Source organism: Eptatretus burgeri, chromosome 2, assembly GCF_056783735.1.
Source record: "Eptatretus burgeri isolate ZD-2024b chromosome 2, Ebu_testis_v1, whole genome shotgun sequence".
NCBI lineage: Eukaryota > Metazoa > Chordata > Myxini > Myxiniformes > Myxinidae > Eptatretus > Eptatretus burgeri.
In genome coordinates this window covers 80475636-80501134 of record NC_140962.1, presented here as the reverse complement: position 1 = coordinate 80501134, position 25499 = coordinate 80475636, and the positions used below count along the sequence as shown (strand labels likewise).

The 25499-nt window shown below is 47.0% G+C and overlaps 2 protein-coding genes across 2 annotated transcripts in view; one reads left to right on the top strand and one right to left on the bottom strand.

Annotated features, from left to right (window-relative positions):
• LOC147032407 (uncharacterized) overlaps positions 1–17299 on the top strand; it is a 24283-nt gene extending 6984 nt beyond the window's left edge. The window contains 1 exon segment of the mRNA XM_085850603.1: positions 16508–17299. Coding sequence (XP_085706729.1) covers positions 16508–17299 — 792 coding nt within the window.
• LOC147032406 (THAP domain-containing protein 2-like) lies at positions 15359–25499 on the bottom strand (the record flags this gene model as incomplete). The annotated part of the gene is made up of 3 exons (XM_085850595.1): positions 15359–15520; positions 21150–24737; positions 25287–25499. Coding segments are annotated over 2 exons (918 nt in total), but the record flags the coding sequence as incomplete, so codon positions are not given.

Below are 25499 nucleotides of genomic sequence, written 5' to 3'. Positions count from 1 at the left end.
ACTACTCCCACACATTCCACATACCCCGATAACTACACACCTGTTTGTGAGACGACTCCCCCACATTCCACATACCCCATAACTACACACCTGTTTGTGAGACGACTCCCCCACATTCCACATACCCCATAACTACACACCTGTTTGTGAGACGACTCCCCCACGTTCCACATACCCCATAACTACACACCTGTTTGTGAGACTACTCCCCCACATTCCCCATACCCCGCTAACCACACACCTGTTTGTGAGACTACTCCCCCACATTCCACATACCCCATAACTACACACCTGTTTGTGAGACTACTCCCACACATTCCACATACCCCATAACTACACACCTGTTTGTGAGACTACTCCCCCACATTCCACAAAACTACACACCTGTTAGTGAGACGACTCCCCCACATACCCCATAACTACACACCTATTTGTGATACTACTCCCCCACATTCACCATACCCCGATAACTACACACCTGTTTGTGGGACTACTCCCCCACATTCCCCATACCCGGATAACGACACACCTGTTTGTGGGACTACTCCCCCACATTCCCCATACCCGGATAACTACACACGTGTTTGTGGGACTACTCCCCCACATTCCACATACCCGGATAACGACACACCTGTTTGTGAGACTACTCCCCGACATTCCACATACCCGACAACTACACACCTGTTTGTGATACTACTCCCCCACATTCCACATACCCGATAACTACACACCTGTTTGTGGGACTACTCCCCCACATTCCACATAACTACACACCTGTTTGTGATACTACTCCCCTACATTCCACATACCCCGACAACTACACACCTGTTTGTGAGACTACTCCCACACATTCCACAAACTGCACACCAATTTGTGATACTACTCCCCCACATTCCACACACCCCCATAACTACACACCTGTTTGTGAGACTACTCCCCCACATTCCACATACCCCCATAACTACACACCTGTTTGTGAGACTACTCCCCCACATTCCACAGACCCCATAACTACACACCTGTTTGTGAGACTACTCCCCCACATTCCCCATACCCGGATAACTCCACACGTGTTTGTGGGACTACTCCCTGACATTCCCCATACACTGATAACTACACACGTGTTTGTGGGACTACTCCCCCACATTCCACATACCCGGATAACTACACACCTGTTTGTGAGACTACTCCCCTACATTCCACATACCCCGACAATTACACACCTGTTTGTGAGGCTACTCCCCTACATTCCACATACCCCGACAACTACACACCTGTTTGTGATACTACGCCTCCACATTCCCCATACCCCATAACTACACACCTGTTTGTGAGACTACTCCCCCACATTCCACATAACTACACACCTGTTTGTGATACTACTCCCCCACATTCCACATACCCCGACAACTACACACCTGTTTGTGAGACTACTCCAAAACATTCCACATTCCCCGATAACTACACACCTGTTTGTGAGACTACTCCCACACATTCCACAAATTGCACACCTATTTGTGATACTACTGCCCCACATTCCACATACCCCCATAACGACACACCTATTTGTGAGACTACTCCCCACATTCCACATACCCCCAAAACTACACACCTGTTCTTGAGATTACTCCCCACATTCCCCAGACCCCGATAACTGCACACCTGTTTGTGAGACAACTCCTCCACATTCCACATACCCCCATAACTACACACCTGTTTGTGAGACTACTCCTCCACATTCCACATACCCCGATAACTGCACACCTGTTTGTGAGACTACTCCCACACATTCCACATACCCCCATAACTACACACCTGTTTGTGAGACTACTCCCCCACATTCCACATACCCCATAACTACACACCTGTTTGTGAGACTACTCCCACACATTCCACATACCCCCATAACTACACACCTGTTTGTGAGACTACTCCCCCACATTCCACAGACCCCATAACTACACACCTCTTTGTGAGACTACTCCCACACATTCCACATACCCCATAACTACACACCTGTTTGTGATACTACTCCCCCACATTCCACAAACTACACACCTGTTTGTGAGACCACTCCTCCACATTCCCCATATCCCGATAACGACACACCTGTTTGTGAGACGACTCCTCCACATTCCCCAGACCCTGATAACTGCACACCTGTTTGTGAGACAACTCCTCCACATTCCACATACCCCCATAACTACACACCTGTTGGTGAGACAACTCCTCCACATTCCACATACCCCCATAACGACACACCTGTTCGTGAGACAACTCCTCCACATTCCACATACCCCCATAACTACACACCTGTTGGTGAGACAACTCCTCCACATTCCACATACCCCCATAACTGCACACCTGTTGGTGAGACAACTCCTCCACATTCCCCAGACCCCGAAAACTACACACCTGTTTGTGAGACTACTCCCCCACATTCCACATACCCCCATAACTACACACCTGTTTGTGAGACAACTCCTCCACATTCCACATACCCCCATAACTACACACCTGTTCTTGAGATTACTCCCCCACATTCCCCAGACCCCGATAACTGCACACCTGTTTGTGAGACAACTCCTCCACATTCCACATACCCCCATAACTGCACACCTGTTTGTGAGACTACTCCCCCACATTCCACATACCCCGAACACTACACACCTGTTTGTGAGACTACTCCCCCACATTCCACTTACCCCCATAACTACACACCTGTTAGTGAAATTACTCCAAAACATTCCACATACCCCATAACTACACACCTGTTTGTGAGACTACTCCCCCACATTCCACATACCCCATAACTACACACCTGTTTGTGAGACGACTCCCACACATTCCACATACCCCGATACTACACACCTGTTTGTGAGACTACTCCCCCACATTCCACATTCCCGACAACTACACACCTGTTTGTGGGACTACTCCCCCACATTCCACATACCCGACAACTACACACCTGTTTGTGGGACTTCTCCCCCACATTCCACATACCCCGACAACTGCACACCTGTTTGTGATACTACTCCCCTACATTCCACATACCCCGACAACTACACACCTGTTTGTGAGACTACTCCCCCACATTCACCATACCTTGATAACTACACACCTGTTTGTGAGACTACTCCAAAACATTCCACATTCCCCGAAAACTACACACCTGTTTGTGATACTACTCCTCCACATTCCCCATACCCCATAACTACACACCTGTTTGTGAGACTACTCCTCCACATTCCCCATACCCCATAACTACACACCTGTTTGTGAGACTACTCCCCCACATTCCACATAACTACACACCTGTTTGTGAGACTACTCCACCACATTCACCATACCTTGATAACTACACACCTGTTTGTGAGACTATTCCAAAACATTCCACATTCCCCGAAAACTACACACCTGTTTGTGAGACTACTCCCCCACATTCACCATACCTTGATAACTACACACCTGTTTGTGAGACAACTCCAAAACATTCCACATTCCACGAAAACGACACACCTGTTTGTGAGACTACTCCCCCACATTCCACTTACCCCCATAACAACACACCTGTTAGTGAAATTACTCCAAAACATTCCACATACCCCATAACTACACACCTGTTAGTGAGACTACTCCCCCACATTCCACATACCCCATAACTACACACCTGTTTGTGAGACTACTCCCACACATTCCACATACCCCGATAACTACACACCTGTTTGTGGGACTACTCCCCCACATTCCACTTACCCCCATAACTACACACCTGTTTGTGAGACTACTCCCCCACATTCCACATACCCCATAACTACACACCTGTTTGTGAGACTACTCCCACACATTCCACATACCCCGATAACTACACACCTGTTTGTGGGACTACTCCCCCACATTCCACTTACCCCCATAACTACACACCTGTTTGTGAGACTACTCCCACACATTCCACATACCCCATAACTACACACCTGTTTGTGAGACTACTCCCACACATTCCACATACCCCGACAACTACACACCTGTTTGTGGGACTACTCCCCCACATTCCACATACCCGACAACTACACACCTGTTTGTGGGACTACTCCCCCACATTCCACATACCCCGACAACTACACACCAGTTTGTGATACTACTCCCCCACATTCCACATACCCCGACAACTACACACCTGTTTGTGATACTACTCCCCCACATTCACCATACCTTGATAACTACACACCTGTTTGTGAGACTACTCCCCCACATTCCACATACCCCGACAACTACACACCTGTTTGTGATACTACTCCCCCACATTCACCATACCTTGATAACTACACACCTGTTTGTGATACTACTCCCCCACATTCCACATACCACGACAACTACACACCTGTTTGTGATACTACTCCCCCACATTCCACATACCCCGACAACGACACACCTGTTTGTGATACTACTCCCCCACATTCCACATAACCGACAACTACACACCTGTTTGTGGGACTACTCCCCCACATTCCACATCACTACACACCTGTTTGTGGGACTACTCCCCCACATTCCACATACCCCGACAACTACACACCTGTTTGTGATACTACTCCCCCACATTCCACATACCCCGACAACTACACACCTGTTTGTGATACTACTCCCCCACATTCACCATACCTTGATAACTACACACCTGTTTGTGAGACCACTCCCCCACATTCCACATACCCGACAACTACACACCTGTTTGTGGGACTACTCCCCCACATTCCACATACCACGACAACTACACACCTGTTTGTGATACTACTCCCCCACATTCCACATACCCCGACAACGACACACCTGTTTGTGATACTACTCCCCCACATTCCACATACCTGACAACTACACACCTGTTTGTGGGACTACTCCCCCACATTCCACATCACTACACACCTGTTTGTGGGACTACTCCCCCACATTCCACATACCCCGACAACTACACACCTGTTTGTGATACTACTCCCCCACATTCACCATACATTGCTAACTACACACCTGTTTGTGAGACTACTCCCCCACATTCCACATACCCCGACAACTACACACCTGTTTGTGATACTACTCCCCCACATTCACCATACCTTGATCACTACACACCTGTTTGTGATACTACTCCCCCACATTCCACATACCACGACAACTACACACCTGTTTGTGATACTACTCCCCCACATTCCACATACCCCGACAACGACACACCTGTTTGTGATACTACTCCCCCACATTCCACATAACCGACAACTACACACCTGTTTGTGGGACTACTCCCCCACATTCCACATCACTACACACCTGTTTGTGGGACTACTCCCCCACATTCCACATACCCCGACAACTACACACCTGTTTGTGATACTACTCCCCCACATTCCACATACCCCGCCAACTACACACCTGTTTGTGATACTACTCCCCCACATTCACCATACCTTGATAACTACACACCTGTTTGTGAGACCACTCCCCCACATTCCACATACCCGACAACTACACACCTGTTTGTGGGACTACTCCCCCACATTCCACATACCACGACAACTACACACCTGTTTGTGATACTACTCCCCCACATTCCACATACCCCGACAACGACACACCTGTTTGTGATACTACTCCCCCACATTCCACATACCTGACAACTACACACCTGTTTGTGGGACTACTCCCCCACATTCCACATCACTACACACCTGTTTGTGGGACTACTCCCCCACATTCCACATCACTACACACCTGTTTGTGAGACTACTCCCCTACATTCCACATACCCCGACAACTACACACCTGTTTGTCGGACTACTCCCCCACATTCCACATAGCCCGACAACTACACACCTGTTTGTGAGACTACTCCCCCACATTCCACTTACCCCCATAACTACACACCTGTTTGTGAGACTACTCCCCCACATTCCACTTACCCCCACAACTACACACCTGTTTGTGAGACTACTCCCCCACATTCCACATACCCCATAACTACACACCTGTTTGTGGGACTACTCCCCCACATTCCACATACCCGACAACTACACACCTGTTTGTGGGACGACTCCCCCACATTCCACATACCCGACAACTACACACCTGTTTGTGGGACTACTCCCCCACATTCCACATACCCCGACAACTACACACCTGTTTGTGAGACGACTCCCCCACATTCACCATACCTTGATAACTACACACCTGTTTGTGAGACTACTCCAAAACATTCCATATTCCCCGAAAACTACACACCTGTTTGTGAGACTACTCCCCCACATTCACCATACCTTGATAACTACACACCTGTTTGTGAGACTACTCCCCCGTATTTCCCCATACCCCGATAACCACACACCTGTTAGTGAGACTACTCCTCCATATTCCCCATACCCCGATAACTTCACACCTGTTTGTGGGACTACTCCCCCACATTCCACAAACTACACACCTGTTTGTGAGGCTACTCCCCCACATTCCCCATACCCCGAAAACGACACACCTGTTTGTGAGACTACTCCCCGACATTCCCCATACCCGGATAACTGCACACCTGTTTGTGGGACGACTCCCCCACATTCCACAAAGTACACACCTGTTTGTGAGACTACTCCTCCACATTCCCCATACCCCGAAAATGACACACCTGTTTGTGGGACTACTCCCCCACATTCCACAAACTACACACCTGTGAGTGAGACTACTCCAAAACATTCCACATAACTGCACACCTGTTTGTGGGACTACTCCCCCACATTCCACAAACAACACACCTGTTAGTGAGACCACTCCAAAACATTCCACATAACTACACACCTGTTTGTGAGACTTCTCCCCCACATTCCACATAACTACACACCTGTTTGTGAGACTACTCCCCTACATTCCACATACCCCGACAACTACACACCTGTTTGTGGGACTACTCCCCTACATTCCACATACCCCGACAACTACACACCTGTTTGTGAGGCTACTCCCCTACATTCCACATACCCCGACAACTACACACCTGTTTGTGAGGCTACTCCCCTACATTCCACAAAACCCATAACTACACACCTGTTTGTGAGACCACTCATTCCACAAAACTACACACCTGTTAGTGAGACTACTCCCCCACATACCCCATAACTACACACCTGTTTGTGAGACTACTCCCCCACATTCCACAAACTGCACACCGATTTGTGATACTACTCCCCCACATACCCCGATAACTACACACCTGTTTGTGATACGACTCCCCCACATTCCACATACCCGACAACTACACACCTGTTTGTGGGACTACTCCCCCACATTCCACATAACTACACACCTGTTTGTGAGACTACTCCCCTACATTCCACATACCCCGACAACTACACACCTGTTTGTGGGACTACTCCCCCACATTCCACATAACTACACACCTGTTTGTGAGACTACTCCCCTACATTCCACATACCCCGACAACTACACACCTGTTTGTGGGACTACTCCCCCACATTCCACATAACTACACACCTGTTTGTGAGACTACTCCCCTACATTCCACATACCCCGACAACTACACACCTGTTTGTGGGACTACTCCCCCACATTCCACATACCCGACAACTACACACCTGTTTGTGGGACTACTCCCCCACATTCCACATACCCCGACAACTACACACCTGTTTGTGATACGACTCCCCCACATTCCACATACCCCGACAACTACACACCTGTTTGTGATACGACTCCCCCACATTCCACATACCCCGACAACTACACACCTGTTTGTGATACTACTCCCCCACATTCCACATACCCCGACAACTACACACCTGTTTGTGGGACTACTCCCCCACATTCCACATAACTGCACACCTGTTTGTGGGACGACTCCCCCACATTCCACATACCCGACAACTACACACCTGTTTGTGGGACTACTCCCCCACATTCCACATACCCCGACAACTACACACCTGTTTGTGATACGACTCCCCCACATTCCACATACCCCGACAACTACACACCTGTTTGTGATACTACTCCCCCACATTCCACATACCCCGACAACTACACACCTGTTTGTGAGACGACTCCCCCACATTCACCATACCTTGATAACTACACACCTGTTTGTGAGACTACTCCCCCACATTCCACATACCCCGACAACTACACACCTGTTTGTGAGACGACTCCCCCACATTCCACTTACCCCCATACCTACACACCTGTAAGTGAAATTACTCCAAAACATTCCACATACGCCATAACTACACACCTGTTTGTGTGACTATTCCCCCACATTCCACATACCCCATAACTACACACCTGTTTGTGGGACAACTCCTCCACCTTCCACATACCCTGCGTCCCACACACCTTTTTGTGGGACTACTCCCCCGTATTTCCCCACTCCCCGATAACCACACACCTGTTTGTGATACTACTCCCCACATTCCACATACCCTGATAACTTCACACCTGTTAGTGAGACTACTCCTCCATATTCCCCATACCCCGATAACTTCACACCTGTTTGTGGGACTACTCCCCCACATTCCACAAACTACACACCTGTTTGTGAGGCTACTCCCCCACATTCCCCATACCCCGAAAACGACACACCTGTTTGTGAGACTACTCCCCGACATTCCCCATACCCGGATAACTGCACACCTGTTTGTGGGACTACTCCCCCACATTCCACAAAGTACACACCTGTTTGTGAGACTACTCCTCCACATTCCCCATACCCCGAAAACGACACACCTGTTTGTGGGACTACTCCACCACATTCCACAAACTACACACCTGTGAGTGAGACTACTCCAAAACATTCCACATAACTACACACCTGTTTGTGGGACGACTCCCCCACATTCCACAAACTACACACCTGTTAGTGAGACCACTCCAAAACATTCCACATAACTACACACCTGTTTGTGAGACTACTCCCCCACATTCCACATAACTACACACCTGTTTGTGAGACTACTCCCCTACATTCCACATACCCCGACAACTACACACCTGTTTGTGAGGCTACTCCCCTACATTCCACAAAACCCATAACTACACACCTGTTTGTGAGACCACTCATTCCACAAAACTACACACCTGTTAGTGAGACTACTCCCCCACATACCCCATAACTACACACCTGTTTGTGAGACTACTCCCCCACATTCCACAAACTGCACACCGATTTGTGATACTACTCCCCCACATACCCCGATAACTACACATCTGTTTGTGAGACGACTCCTCCACATTCCACATAACTACACACCTGTTTGTGATACTACTCCCCCACATTCCACATACCCCGACAACTACACACCTGTTTGTGATACTACTCCCCCACATTCCACATACCCGACAACTACACACCTGTTTGTGGGACTACTCCCCCACATTCCACATAACTACACACCTGTTTGTGAGACTTCTCCCCTACATTCCACATACCCCGACAACGACACACCTGTTTGTGGGACTACTCCCCCACATTCCACATAACTACACACCTGTTTGTGGGACTACTCCCCCACATTCCACATAACTACACACCTGTTTGTGAGACTACTCCCCTACATTCCACATACCCCGACAACTACACACCTGTTTGTGGGACTACTCCCCCACATTCCACATAACCGACAACGACACACCTGTTTGTGGGACTACTCCCCCACATTCCACATACCCGACAACTACACACCTGTTTGTGGGACTACTCCCCCACATTCCACATACCCCGACAACTACACACCTGTTTGTGATACTACTCCCCCACATTCCACATACCCCGACAACTACACACCTGTTTGTGAGACTACTCCCCCACATTCCACATACCCCGACAACTACACACCTGTTTGTGAGACTACTCCAAAACATTCCACATTCCCCGAAAACTACACACCTGTTTGTGAGACGACTCCCCCACATTCCACTTACCCCCATAACTACACACCTGTTAGTGAAATTACTCCAAAACATTCCACATACCCGACAACTACACACCTGTTTGTGGGACTACTCCCCCACATTCCACATACCCCGACAACTACACACCTGTTTGTGATACTACTCCCCCACATTCCACATACCCCGACAACTTCACACCTGTTTGTGATACTACTCCCCCACATTCCACATACCCCGACAACTACACACCTGTTTGTGAGACTACTCCCCTACATTCACCATACCTTGATAACTACACACCTGTTTGTGAAACTACTCCCACACATTCCACATACCCCGATAACTACACACCTGTTTGTGAGACGACTCCCCCACATTCCACATACCCCATAACTACACACCTGTTTGTGAGACGACTCCCCCACATTCCACATACCCCATAACTACACACCTGTTTGTGAGACGACTCCCCCACATTCCACATACCCCATAACTGCACACCTATTTGTGATACTACTCCCCCACATTCACCATACCCCGATAACTACACACCTGTTTGTGAGACTACTCCCCCACATTCCCCATACCCCGCTAACCACACACCTGTTTGTGAGACTACTCACCCACATTCCCCATACCACGCTAACCACACACCTGTTTGTGAGACTACTCCCCCACATTCCACATACCCCGATAACTACACACCTGTTTGTGAGACGACTCCCCCACATTCCACATACCCCGATAACTACACACCTGTTTGTGAGACTACTCCCCCACATTCCACATACCCCGATAACTACACACCTGTTTGTGAGACTACTCCCCCACATTCCCCATACCCCGCTAACCACACACCTGTTTGTGAGACTACTCACCCACATTCCCCATACCACGCTAACCACACACCTGTTTGTGAGACTACTCCCCCACATTCCACATATCCCGAAAACTACACACCTGTTTGTGAGACTACTCCCCCACATTCCACATACCCCATAACTACACACCTGTTTGTGAGACTACTCCCACACATTCCACATACCCCATAACTACACACCTGTTTGTGATACTACTCCCCCACATTCCCCGAAAACTACACACCAGTTTGTGAGACGACTCCTCCACATTCCCCAGACCCTGATAACTGCACACCTGTTTGTGAGACAACTCCTCCACATTCCACATACCCCCATAACTACACACCTGTTGGTGAGACAACTCCTCCACATTCCACATACCCCCATAACGACACACCTGTTCGTGAGACAACTCCTCCACATTCCACATACCCCCAGAACTACACACCTGTTTGTGAGACAACTCCTCCACATTCCACATACCCCCATAACTACACACCTGTTTGTGAGACTACTCCCCCACATTCCACATACCCCGAACACTACACACCTGTTTGTGAGACAACTCCTCCACATTCCACATACCCCCATAACTACACACCTGTTAGTGAGACAACTCCTCCACATTCCACATACCCCCATAACTACACACCTGTTCTTGAGATTACTCCCCCACATTCCCCAGACCCCGATAACTGCACACCTGTTTGTGAGACAACTCCTCCACATTCCACATACCCCCATAACTGCACACCTGTTTGTGAGACTACTCCCCCACATTCCACATACCCCGAACACTACACACCTGTTTGTGAGACTACTCCCCCACATTCCACTTACCCCCATAACTACACACCTGTTAGTGAAATTACTCCAAAACATTCCACATACCCCATAACTACACACCTGTTTGTGAGACTACTCCCCCACATTCCACATACCCCATAACTACACACCTGTTTGTGAGACGACTCCCACACATTCCACATACCCCGATAACTACACACCTGTTTGTGAGACGACTCCCCCACATTCCACATACCCCATAACTACACACCTGTTTGTGAGACTACTCCCCCACATTCCACATACCCCATAACTACACACCTGTTTGTGAGACGACTCCCACACATTCCACATACCCCGATACTACACACCTGTTTGTGAGACTACTCCCCCACATTCCACATTCCCGACAACTACACACCTGTTTGTGGGACTACTCCCCCACATTCCACATACCCGACAACTACACACCTGTTTGTGGGACTTCTCCCCCACATTCCACATACCCCGACAACTGCACACCTGTTTGTGATACTACTCCCCCACATTCCACATACCCGACAACTACACACCTGTTTGTGGGACTTCTCCCCCACATTCCACATACCCCGACAACTACACACCTGTTTGTGAGACTACTCCCCCACATTCACCATACCTTGATAACTACACACCTGTTTGTGAGACTACTCCAAAACATTCCACATTCCCCGAAAACTACACACCTGTTTGTGAGACGACTCCCCCACATTCCACTTACCCCCATAACTACACACCTGTTAGTGAAATTACTCCAAAACATTCCACATACCCGATAACTACACACCTGTTTGTGGGACTACTCCCCCACATTCCACATACCCCGACAACTACACACCTGTTTGTGATACTACTCCCCCACATTCCACATACCCCGACAACTACACACCTGTTTGTGATACTACTCCCCCACATTCCACATACCCCGACAACTACACACCTGTTTGTGATACTACTCCCCCACATTCCACATACCCCGACAACTACACACCTGTTTGTGAGACTACTCCCACACATTCCACATACCCCGATAACTACACACCTGTTTGTGAGACGACTCCCCCACATTCCACATACCCCATAACTACACACCTGTTTGTGAGACGACTCCCCCACGTTCCACATACCCCATAACTACACACCTATTTGTGATACTACTCCCCCACATTCACCATACCCCGATAACTACACACCTGTTTGTGGGACTACTCCCCCACATTCCCCATACCCGGATAACGACACACCTGTTTGTGGGACTACTCCCCCACATTCCCCATACCCGGATAACTACACACGTGTTTGTGGGACTACTCCCCCACATTCCACATACCCGGATAACGACACACCTGTTTGTGAGACTACTCCCCGACATTCCACATACCCCGACAACTACACACCTGTTTGTGATACTACTCCCCCACATTCCACATACCCGACAACTACACACCTGTTTGTGGGACTACTCCCCCACATTCCACATAACTACACACCTGTTTGTGATACTACTCCCCTACATTCCACATACCCCGACAACTACACACCTGTTTGTGAGACTACTCCCACACATTCCACAAACTGCACACCAATTTGTGATACTACTCCCACACATTCCACACACCCCCATAACTACACACCTGTTTGTGAGACTACTCCCCCACATTCACCATACCCCGATAACTACACACCTGTTTGTGGGACTACTCCCCCACATTCCCCATACCCGGATAACGACACACCTGTTTGTGGGACTACTCCCCCACATTCCACATACTCGGATAACTACACACCTGTTTGTGAGACTACTCCCCGACATTCCCCATACCCGGATAACTACACACGTGTTTGTGGGACTACTCCCCCACATTCCACATACCCGGATAACGACACACCTGTTTGTGAGACTACTCCCCGACATTCCACATACCCCGACAACTACACACCTGTTTGTGATACTACTCCCCCACATTCCACATACCCGACAACTACACACCTGTTTGTGGGACTACTCCCCCACATACCCCGACAACTACACACCTGTTTGTGAGACTACTCCCACACATTCCACAAACTGCACACCAATTTGTGATACTACTCCCCCACATTCCACACACCCCCATAACTACACACCTGTTTGTGAGACTACTCCCCCACATTCCACATACCCCCATAACTACACACCTGTTTGTGAGACTACTCCCCCACATTCCACAGACCCCATAACTACACACCTGTTTGTGAGACTACTCCCCCACATTCCCCATACCCGGATAACTCCACACGTGTTTGTGGGACTACTCCCTGACATTCCCCATACACTGATAACTACACACGTGTTTGTGGGACTACTCCCCCACATTCCACATACCCGGATAACTACACACCTGTTTGTGAGACTACTCCCCTACATTCCACATACCCCGACAATTACACACCTGTTTGTGAGGCTACTCCCCTACATTCCACATACCCCGACAACTACACACCTGTTTGTGATACTACGCCTCCACATTCCCCATACCCCATAACTACACACCTGTTTGTGAGACTACTCCCCCACATTCCACATAACTACACACCTGTTTGTGATACTACTCCCCACATTCCACATACCCCGACAACTACACACCTGTTTGTGAGACTACTCCAAAACATTCCACATTCCCCGATAACTACACACCTGTTTGTGAGACTAATCCCACACATTCCACAAATTGCACACCTATTTGTGATACTACTCCCCCACATTCCACATACCCCCATAACGACACACCTATTTGTGAGACTACTCCCCCACATTCCACATACCCCCAAAACTACACACCTGTTCTTGAGATTACTCCCCCACATTCCCCAGACCCCGATAACTGCACACCTGTTTGTGAGACAACTCCTCCACATTCCACATACCCCCATAACTACACACCTGTTTGTGAGACTACTCCTCCACATTCCACATACCCCGATAACTGCACACCTGTTTGTGAGACTACTCCCACACATTCCACATACCCCCATAACTACACACCTGTTTGTGAGACTACTCCCCCACATTCCACATACCCCCATAACTACACACCTGTTTGTGAGACTACTCCCACACATTCCACATACCCCATAAGTACACACCTGTTTGTGACACTACTCCCCACATTCCACAGACCCCATAACTACACACCTGTTTGTGAGACTACTCCCACACATTCCACATACCCCATAACTACACACCTGTTTGTGATACTACTCCCCCACATTCCACAAACTACACACCTGTTTGTGAGACCACTCCTCCACATTCCCCATATCCCGATAACGACACACCTGTTTGTGAGACGACTCCTCCACATTCCCCAGACCCTGATAACTGCACACCTGTTTGTGAGACAACTCCTCCACATTCCACATACCCCCATAACTACACACCTGTTGGTGAGACAACTCCTCCACATTCCACATACCCCCATAACTACACACCTGTTTGTGAGACGACTCCTCCACATTCCACATACCCCCATAACGACACACCTGTTCGTGAGACAACTCCTCCACATTCCATATACCACGATAACTACACATCTGTTAGTGAGACAACTCCCCCACATTCCACATACCCCAATAACTGCACACCTGTTTGTGAGACGACTCCCCCACATTCCACATACCCCGACAACTACACACCTGTTTGTGGGACAACTCCCCCACATTCCACAGATGCCGATAACGACACAGCTGTTTGTGAGACTACTCCTCCACCGCCAACTCCCAGGGAACATGGAAATATTGAACTTATTACCTGCACCACCGAAGGTGAAGGAGGACGGATTCGGATGAAACTTGGTGAACTGGTTGCGTGTCTGACAAGGAGGAATTGATTCCTTTTTGGTGAAGATCCGAATCCGGATCTGGAAACGAGAATTATTTAGTTTTAAAAGTGATTCTTCACCATTGAGAGATTGGGCCAAAAACAATATGGAACTGTACAACACTATAACATGCTATTTCAAAAATGTATTGGGCCTGATATGTTCTTGTAGATCATGCATAGCGGGGCGGAGGAACGTGTTCTACCGAGCGCCCTTCTAGTTTGTGCATTGACCATGGATTTTAACATGGTATCATTATTAACACAAGCAGCGACCCACAGAACATCCGCACAATCCAACGAAGGATAGCAGGCTGAGTCAACCCCCTGGTGTTAATTCAGCAGCCAACAGAGCTTGAATCAGCACCCTAGGATCGCAAGCCACCACCATAACCGCTAAGCCAATGCCAGGCTGGTGCATCGTAAGAGTATAGTGATGGAATGTCTGTCTTAGCATTCCATGTAGTCATTGATGCCATGCTATTCTAATATATCATGACCCTTAGAACATGTAGAATGCGGTGGTGGATTGTATGCCTCCACATTTGTATGTGTAATTTAGGTGTGTGAAAGCTGCACGAAGACCGAAGCCACCATAAGTCTCATCTGCAACAGTCACAGATGTTCACCAAGATGCTGGTAGTTACCAAGAGGCAAATCAGAAGGACCTCCGATGGCATCTAGCTCGTCTGCAAAAGGAGCATGATGCTGAACAGTCTACACCAGTATGGACCAGATTCAATTCCATCCTGTCCGAGTAGAACTGTTGTTCCTCCTACAGATCTCTCAACTATTCACACCATCCTATGCAAGTTGGTTGATGTTTGTGAGCATATTGTTCCAGAGCACACCCTGGTAACTGCTGATATGGCCACATAGAACAAAGCACAACAAACCCGATGGGACAAACCGGAATATTTAGATGGGAAGGTGACAATGTGAGTTGATGGGTTGTATACTCCAATGGCTTTGCTAGCTAGTTTAGACAAGTTATTTAGTGATGGTGGGCTTTTGCCTTTACTAACAGAGTCATCTGTGTATGCTGAAGCAACAGCACAGCAAATGCTGCAGAGCTCTCAACGATCACGAGGTATTTGGGGGCATCAAAAATGTGTTCGAAGCTCTATTCAGAACATTCTTTCGATCGATGGTGGCATGGCTTGAAAGATCTGATCGCTTTCTCAGCAATGATGACATTCAACAGAAGTTCCTTGATCTACAACATGCGTGTGGTGCCAATGACAGTGCAGCTATGATCGATGTTGCCAGAGAAGTGATGGATAGTCATGTGCCAGAGGTCGCGGAAGTGATCGCAGAATTCTTCGCAGTTGGTCGAGAACAATCAGCAACATTTTCATTTTGCGCAGATTTCACGGAGGGAGCTCAAGTCTTGTTGCACCTACTTGCAGCAGAGAAGGAAGGTTCCGTGGAGCTTTATATGATTGCCATGGGTAAAGTGATTGTTTGGTTTCGGGCTGCAGGTAGGCACACATATGCCAAGTACGTCCCTACATATGCGGCAGATATCAAGCGTCTCGAAGAGAGCCACCCTGAGGTCCATCAGCACATGTGTGACGGTGGCTTCATTGTTAGAAGATCCAATCGATACCGATTCCATTCCGTCAGTGCTGACCAAGTGCAAGAGCAGACTATTAACAAGGAAGGCAAAAGTGAAGGTGGCATCATTGGCATCACACTGCAGAAGGGAGCAATGATCCGATGGTTGATGACCAGAAACATTACGTCAGAGTTTGCTCATGCCTTTCAAGTGCTGTGTCATGATGAGTCAAAGAGAAGTAGAAGAGAAGAGAACGCATGAAGAACTGGAGAAGAGCCGGCAAACTCGGGATGAATGTGATGTACAGAAGGTTGTTGGCATCATCACTGGCAGTCAGAACTCGAGAGAGAGGAGAGAGGAGAGAGGAGAGAGGAGAGAGGAGAGAGGAGAGAGGAGAGAGGAGAGAGGAGAGAGGAGAGAGGAGAGAGGAGAGAGGAGAGAGGAGAGAGGAGAGAGGAGAGAGAGGAGAGAGGAGAGAGGAGAGAGGAGAGAGAGAGAGAGGAGAGAGGAGAGAGGAGAGAGGAGAGAGGAGAGAGGAGAGAGGAGAGAGGAGAGAGGAGAGAGGAGAGAGGAGAGAGGAGAGAGGAGAGAGGAGAGAGGAGAGAGGAGAGAGGAGAGAGGAGAGAGGAGAGAGGAGAGAGGAGAGAGGAGAGAGGAGAGAGGAGAGAGGAGAGAGGAGAGAGGAGAGAGGAGAGAGGAGAGAGGAGAGAGGAGAGAGGAGAGAGAGGAGGGGGAGAGAGGAGAGAGGAGAGAGGAGAGAGGAGAGAGGAGAGAGACAGAGAGAGAGAGAGAGAGAGAGAGAGAGAGAGAGAGAGAGAGAGAGAGAGAGAGAGAGAGAGAGAGAGCACCTGCACCATCAGAACTGGTTAACATCATCACTGGTCAGGTCGCATCGCCGGAAGTAGCCAAGAGTCTCACAAGATTCCCAGACGTGTGTCGACAGAAACACGCAGAGTTCATGGAAAGGAGACGAGGAGAAGGAACCAAGTCCTTGAAGTTCTGGGATGCAGAAAAACTAAATAAGATTGTTACCTTTGCAGATATGAGAAAGTCCCTGGGCATAGATAAGGAAACCAAGAAGTTGATGGTCGATTGAGATGTGTTATTTCGGACACTTCTGGCTGTATCAAAACAACGAAATGTCAACACGGAGACAGTTACAGCACGAACTGGCAGCCATCCCACCAGCCTTATTACATGATGATGGCAAAATGAGGAAATGTGTGAAAGCAGATCTTGCCAGTAAGCTTCAGACAACAACAGTCCTTCCTTGAGCTTCCACCACTTGATGGCAAAAGCATCTACATCTATGATGGCATGGTCCTTATCCAAGGAATACATGAAGCACAATTCAACACTTTCAGAGACATTGCTCAGCTGATATTACGCAAAGTCGTAGCTCTGCTCAACAGTCCGTGGAACATCGAGTCGGTCATCCTCGTGTTCGATCGTTATGATGTTCTCCAGTCTGTCAAACGACAGGAAAGGTGGCACATGTGGAGTTGCAAGTGCAAGCCACGTAATTGCTCCAGACCGAGTTGTGCCGCATTACATGAATTTCCTAAAGAATGCAGCTAACAAAGCCAACCTTGCAGCATTCACATCACTGGGAATACTGGACGAAACACCTGGAATGGTTAACGACCAAAGCATCACTATTGCTGGTGGGTATGCAGAAGCCCAGAAAGTTGCTATCATCGACTCAGATGGAAAGAGGGATCTTGTTCGGCTCTTCAGCATAAACGAAAAAGCAGATACGCACATGCTTCTCCATCATCAAGTCGGATGATACAGATGTCCTCGTTCTTTTCCTGCCATCTGCACCATGAGAACGACTTCTGAGATGCCACAGAGCTTGCCCGATGTCCGTCGATAGACTTTGGCTTTGTATGGAAACAAAAAGAAATCTAATTGTGACTTATGTACTGCACAACATTAGATGAGTTGAGGTCGGAATTTGCTTGCAAAAGTGACAAGCCTGCATCAGCATTCCCACCGACTGAGGATGCTTTCCATCAACACGTATTGCGTGCTAAGTACCAGGTATCTATTTGGATGCAGTGCGAGGTTGCCAAGCCACATCTCTTGAACCCGATTGGCAATGGCTGGAGGTGGATTGAGGACACATCTTCCTTGCAACCAGTATACCATGAGAACGATGCTGCACCTGTAGAAGTCCGAGACCTAACTCATACGTACTGCATGGATACCGAGTGCAACACTTCTCAGAAATGCCACCGTTTTGTGTCAAGATTGCCTTGCACAGAATTCTGTTCCTGTCAGGGTATCGAGTGTGACAATAAGCGGGAGACTCCTATTACTGTCAACGACAGTGACAGTGATGATTCAGATTAATGCTTCCTTTCAAGACTAACAAATCATGAACATTTTAATTATTTTGTGCCGAATGTTTACCCTTTTGGTGTATCTTAAGTAATTGAAAACTATCATTGCATAATAGTAGGTGATCGTTTGTAGTTTTGGTCAAATTGGCCAGGCTGAATGTGGAATTGGGGGTTCAGTTAACGTAATCCCGGGGTGAGCTCCCCAAACCTCATTTGAGTGCCTTTTTGGCGACATTAATCATCTTAATGAATAGAAAAGTTTTCTGAGCTCGTTTGATTCAAATGAATTATTGTGCATGGAAATGCCATGTGGTTTTCTCTGGAAGTTATTGTGCGTAAAGTAAAATTGGATCATATTTTTCTGAAATTTTTAGGTTTGTGTATTTTGTGATGTCATAATTAGCCACCACAATGATCCTATGACAGCACACTTAATTCTAAACAACATGACACTTCATTTGTGCTAGTTGGTTAAAAATTAAACATGTAACAGCAGTTTTTGTGATTTTTGTGACGCACAATCCAAAAACACAAATCGTGTCAAAAAGAAATGTTATCCTCAAAAAAATATTTTCACAACCATCCATTTCCTACTCCACACATCCCAATAAGCCAAAAAAAAAATTGCTTGTGCTTTGTTCTACCATGGGGAGGGGTTATCTTTTTTTCTTTGTTTTTTTTTTACCAGCCATGCCATAGCACTATATACTGTTCCAACCACCCACCCCATGATGTAATATATGGTTGGCCCATACTAATGAAATCACAACCCCATGGTAATGTCGGCAATCCACAAAACATTCACACACCACACTGCAACTCATGGCATGAGGAGCGACAACTCTTGGACCCATCACCAGTGAGGGGTGAGTCCTCGCCCACTCCTGATTGGCAGCAAGGTGGCATGCCATTGGACTCTGCTGTCTGGCCACCAGGACACCTATTAGTTCAGGTGAAGCGCCGTAAATTGTCTGAGGCTGCCACGATGAGAGGGCGCGTCATGTGATTGGCCAGCACCTGCAGAGTGTTGAAAAAAAAATACCTAAAGTGTAGGGAAAGAAAAGTCTTTAAAGAGGAGTGCTCTAGGACCGACTCACTCTTGGACTTTGGGCACTCCTTAAGACAGATACACTGAGCCCTGAACCCACAGTTGTGAACTTTGCCACCTCCAGCATCCAAGAGCAGCCCGTGTCATTCTGAGATCAACTCGCCGACACCACTCATCTCACCCACTTCAGTGTGCATGATTGCGTGTTCATCACGTTAAGAGTTTAGTTTCTTTGTGTTTAATTATGACCTCCGCCACCTCAGGTGGATGGAGGTTGAGTTTTCACCTCTGTCTGTCTGTTTGTGAATAAGATACACAGGGGTGCTCCAAAAAGACCTGGATAACTTTGGGTGTTAATATATTTAGTACCACAAATGATACAATATCCTTTGTTTTATACTAGTACATGGCCGTACGTGGAAAAAAATAAAAAAATAAAAAAAAAACTTTCAAACCACGTGCCAGAAACAACAACCACACAGGCCGTCCCTTCGCTCTCGTAAACGACGACTGGATTCGGGCATTGTGTTTCTCTATAAATGCGGATAAGAAATCGAGAAATTATTAGAATACATTAAGTCATCACCATCCGGAGGTGGTGCGTGCCCGTACGGAATGTTCACATCATTCCACGAATTATCGTTTACATTGAAGTAACAACTGCTGTGATACTTCCACACACAGAGTTAATTAAAATCCAAATTAAAATCAACTTTACCTCCCTGTCTTTGCTTGCCATGACATTCGCTTCCATTGACCATTTCCACTCCTACGCCACGGTGACTGAGGCACCGCCCGATCCCCATGGTAACCGGCACGGCACGTGACGTCATCGTCGGCCGGCCGCGCACCGGCCTTCGCGAAGTGAAGTCCTCACTGTCCGGAAGTTCGCGTATCGCATTTACGATTATTCGCAATTTAGTTTTAATGGCCAATTATTTCAATGAGCGCCAACGTATTTTGCCTTTTTCACAATGTCATCGCAAGGAAAAACACAAACAAAAGAGAAGAGAAAAAAACAAACAAAAACAAGTGAAATCCTTCAATACAGCGCGTGTGGTGAATCAAATGAGTACACTCATGTTAAAATACGCAATTTATGCTTTTTCAGTTGAAAAACAATTAAAAAGCTTACTTAATATTTGAAATGTAAAAATCTTGTTATTATTGTGATAAGCACCTTTATATATAACAGGAGGAATGAAATCGTTCGATACAGCGTGGCAGGGGACCGCAAAAGAATGATGTAAAATAAGAAAAACTTAGCTTTCAGCATTCGGCGTTCGGCGATCGGCGCGAAATGCGATGGTGGGCGGAAATGACGTCTTTCGGCGCGAAATGCGATGGTGGGCGGAAATGACGTATTTCGGCACGAAATGCGATGGTGGGCGGAAATGACGTATTTCGGCACGAAATGCGATGGTGGGCGGAAATGACGTATTTCGGCGCGAAATCACGGACTTCTTATAATAACCTGGACCAGCAATGGCCTCTGTCGACTGAAGTCGCCATGTTGCGTTGCCAATCCGAATTCACAGATTGAATGTATTAATTTGTGTATATTATCGAGGGGAGCTTTCTGTAGGAGGTCGAAGCATATTGAACCAGTACCAGTCTCATTAATGTTTTCATGATTGATCAATATATTATAGGCCATAGTGGGAAGCTTCAAGCTACCCCCCTATGTGAGTAGCTTAAAGTTACCCTGTATGGCCTATAATATGTTGATAAATCATGAAAACATTGAACAGACGTTGGACAACCTTAATAAACATGATCTATAATGTACAAACTATTGAGACTGGTTTAATATCCATTGACCTATAGAAGATGTCGATCAACTATTATAATCGCAGTAGGTTGAAACATAAGATATGTCGAAACCGAGGAGAAACACTTCAATGTAAATGGTTAGTAAACTATTGATGTGTAAATAGGATCAGTTTGCTGAATTTTTTCCTGATGGGTTTATCTTTCAATCCAGGGTTCATGGTTCGAACAACATGGTGGAGACGAATCTTTGTATCGCACTCACAGATGTGTTGTATGAGAGAAGATACATGATTACAGTCTGCCTCCATCAAACATGTGATCACTAAGCGAGTCAAATGCACTCGATCCTACTTCTGCCAACACTGATGCAGAGATTGCAGATTTCAGGTAACTATCACGAGGAATCTTGCCATTTGTCACCGCCAGCATTCTCTTAACACATTTCTCAGTGGCTTCACACACTTGAACAACGCTTGATGATGGAATGGGAAGGCCACCCCTTGTTTTAACAGCAATCAGCCTATAGGAAGGTAAATTGACTATCATTCTGCGTGAGAGCCAGCAAGCAATCTTGACATTTCAGTGTCCGCTTAACCATCTTAACCACATATCCTGCAATATCGGTTACAACTGACTCCAAGAACACAGAAAGTTTGTTAAATGGTGGAATATCGGCATAATCGTGGTGACTCGGCATTGGCTGGCGGAGCTGCAAATCGTAGCGTCTGACAATGAGCATATCCTGCGTCTTATCTGGGACAGCCCTCTTAGTGATATTTTTGAATGACGCAGCTTTGAGGATGCGTGTTGCGTCCTGGGCTGAACAGTTCCCCTTGTTGGCTTTGATATCACGCCGCATCAGAAGACGCTTGTACGCTGCGATAAACTGTCTGGTTGTTGGGTTGTTATTGCCACCACATGCTAGATGGATGGCTCCAAAGAACAACTCGATGTGGTCCTGGCTGAGCTTATATGTAAACAAATACTTTAAAGATGAATTTTGGGGCTGGACGTATGTCAGATAGAGGTTTTTAACGCTTACGATACAAGTCAGCATCCCAATAAATTCTGTTTTAAGTCTTGTCTTTGTCATGAGTTGACCAGAAGTATTAGTCAAGGTCGTGAGATAGTTACTTGTCTTTTCCAGGAATGGCAAAAAAGCTGCCTCGTGAGCAGGATGCATCGGAGCCTTGTAGTTGTGTGCCAAAGGGTTCCTGGAGTTCAACAGATCGAACAGTTGATCCAGTGTGCGGATGAAGATGCAAGTTCCCTCACTCCCTTGAAATTCAGCTAGTTTCAACTCTTCGCGGCAGAACTCAATTGCATCCGCGACACTTGAACTCAGCGTTTGAGCAGCCGTATTCACTTTCATTATATTTGTCTTCCATTCGATATGTTTCTGACCAAGTTTGTTTGCCAACCGCAGTCCTTCCTGTTTCTGCAGTTCATACAAGTTTTTCTATATATTTCCAGGAGATGACCCTCTGAGAACTGTCTCTCATCGTCTTCAGTGTGCCGAGGCAATTCCTTGCAAGCTTTAACATAGGACGCGCGTCGAGGAATGCCCAAACGAGCTTGTGAGGATCTGCTGGGTGAGGGAACGACGAATTCATATTATCCGGGTTGATACTTGTGCCCAACTCTCTCAACATTGTCAAATGCGCTGAAGGCCCTACACAGGTAAGCGAGATGACATTAACTCCAATTTCGTGTAGCTTTAGTAAACACTGAGACACAAGATTGGCCTGTTCTTTACCAGTCAAACCATTGATGAAGAAGTGGGCGACTGGAACTTTCCAATGATCATTCACCGCGACCAACATAATTACTAAAGCGTTTTTAGCAAGTGGCACCGTATCATCCAGATTACCTGCTCCAATGTCCACATATCCTCGCACCTTGTCACCAGTGACATTTCGTCCAACATTAGGGCACATAGCGTACTCCTATCCTCTTTAAATCTCGCCTCCAATGCGTCAAATACTACCTGGTTGAATCCCGGTGATCCGTCTATGGCATTGTACCAGGTTCGGATCATTGAAGGACTAGGTAGAGCGAGATCGAATACCTCGCGTACATCGTCGTAGGCCTTCGCAGAATAGAAATTTAGCGTGAGGGCGAATGACTTGATCACAGTATCATATTCTTGCCTGGATTTCTTTCCGCTCGCCTGATTCTTTAATATTCGACTCATAACCGCCAGTGGTACCCCAGAAAATGTCGAATTCAGTATCTCGACACAATTTTCTGAAACCATCCCTTTGTTTTTTAGTTCTTCAACGACAGAGCTTAATTTCTTGACATATTTCTTCAATCTTCGCGTTTTCTGCTGCGTAACCTTCAGTTCTTTCCACAGGTTCTCAATGGTCTCGGTTGCCGTACCCAGCTTCCGTTTCATTTTACTGGGACTCGGATCAGCGCAGTACGTGTGGTCTGCTGAAGTCGACGGCCTTGGTGGTGAATCTGGCGCAGCTGTGAATTCTGGCTCTGGGGCCAGGTGTCTGTCAACCGGTGGTTTCCGATGTATCGGTTTCTGTGTAGAAAATAACATCATTAATATCGGATCGAAATTTCGAATTAACTGGTGAACAGAAAAATGATAATTCATGGAAATTTCAGTGGTAAATTCAATACAGTGCAAACCGCTTGATAGAATCACAATTGGAGCACTCTGATTCAGGAATTCCATTTATTTTAATTACATATACAGGATGTCCATGAAGTTTGAAAATTTTAACCAAATTTGATTTCCGTGGGAATTTATTCATTTTATAAACATTTTGAATGTGGATGAATTTATAAAATTAATGTGTTCGAATTAATTTTTTGGGCACGAATACAAAACGACCTGCATCGTCTGACACGGTCAGAATCGTACAGAAATTCATAGAAAAATCCTGGCAGCAAAGGAGGTCGCTTTTCCGAGTATTCGCACCCAAAATCAATTCTAAAACTTTTATAGATTCAAAACAATTTAATGTGTCAAATAAATATTTGTATCAAATAAAAATATATAATATTTGTATCAAATAAATATGTATTTTTCTAGTGGAGACCATTGTAATAAATCGTGTATACTAACCTTCTGGAGATGAGGTGGAAATTTGAAGACGCTTGGTATGACGCCTTGTTTAAGCCGTTTCGTCTGGCCCGTACTGTCAAAGTCAGAGTTCAGGAAGTGTTCACTACAAAGTAATGTCACACCGGGCGTTGGTGTAAAGTGTTCCCTTCTCTGCGCCTGGCACCATTGTCTGCACAACTTTTCATCCTTAGGGAATCTGGAGAAAAAAGATCC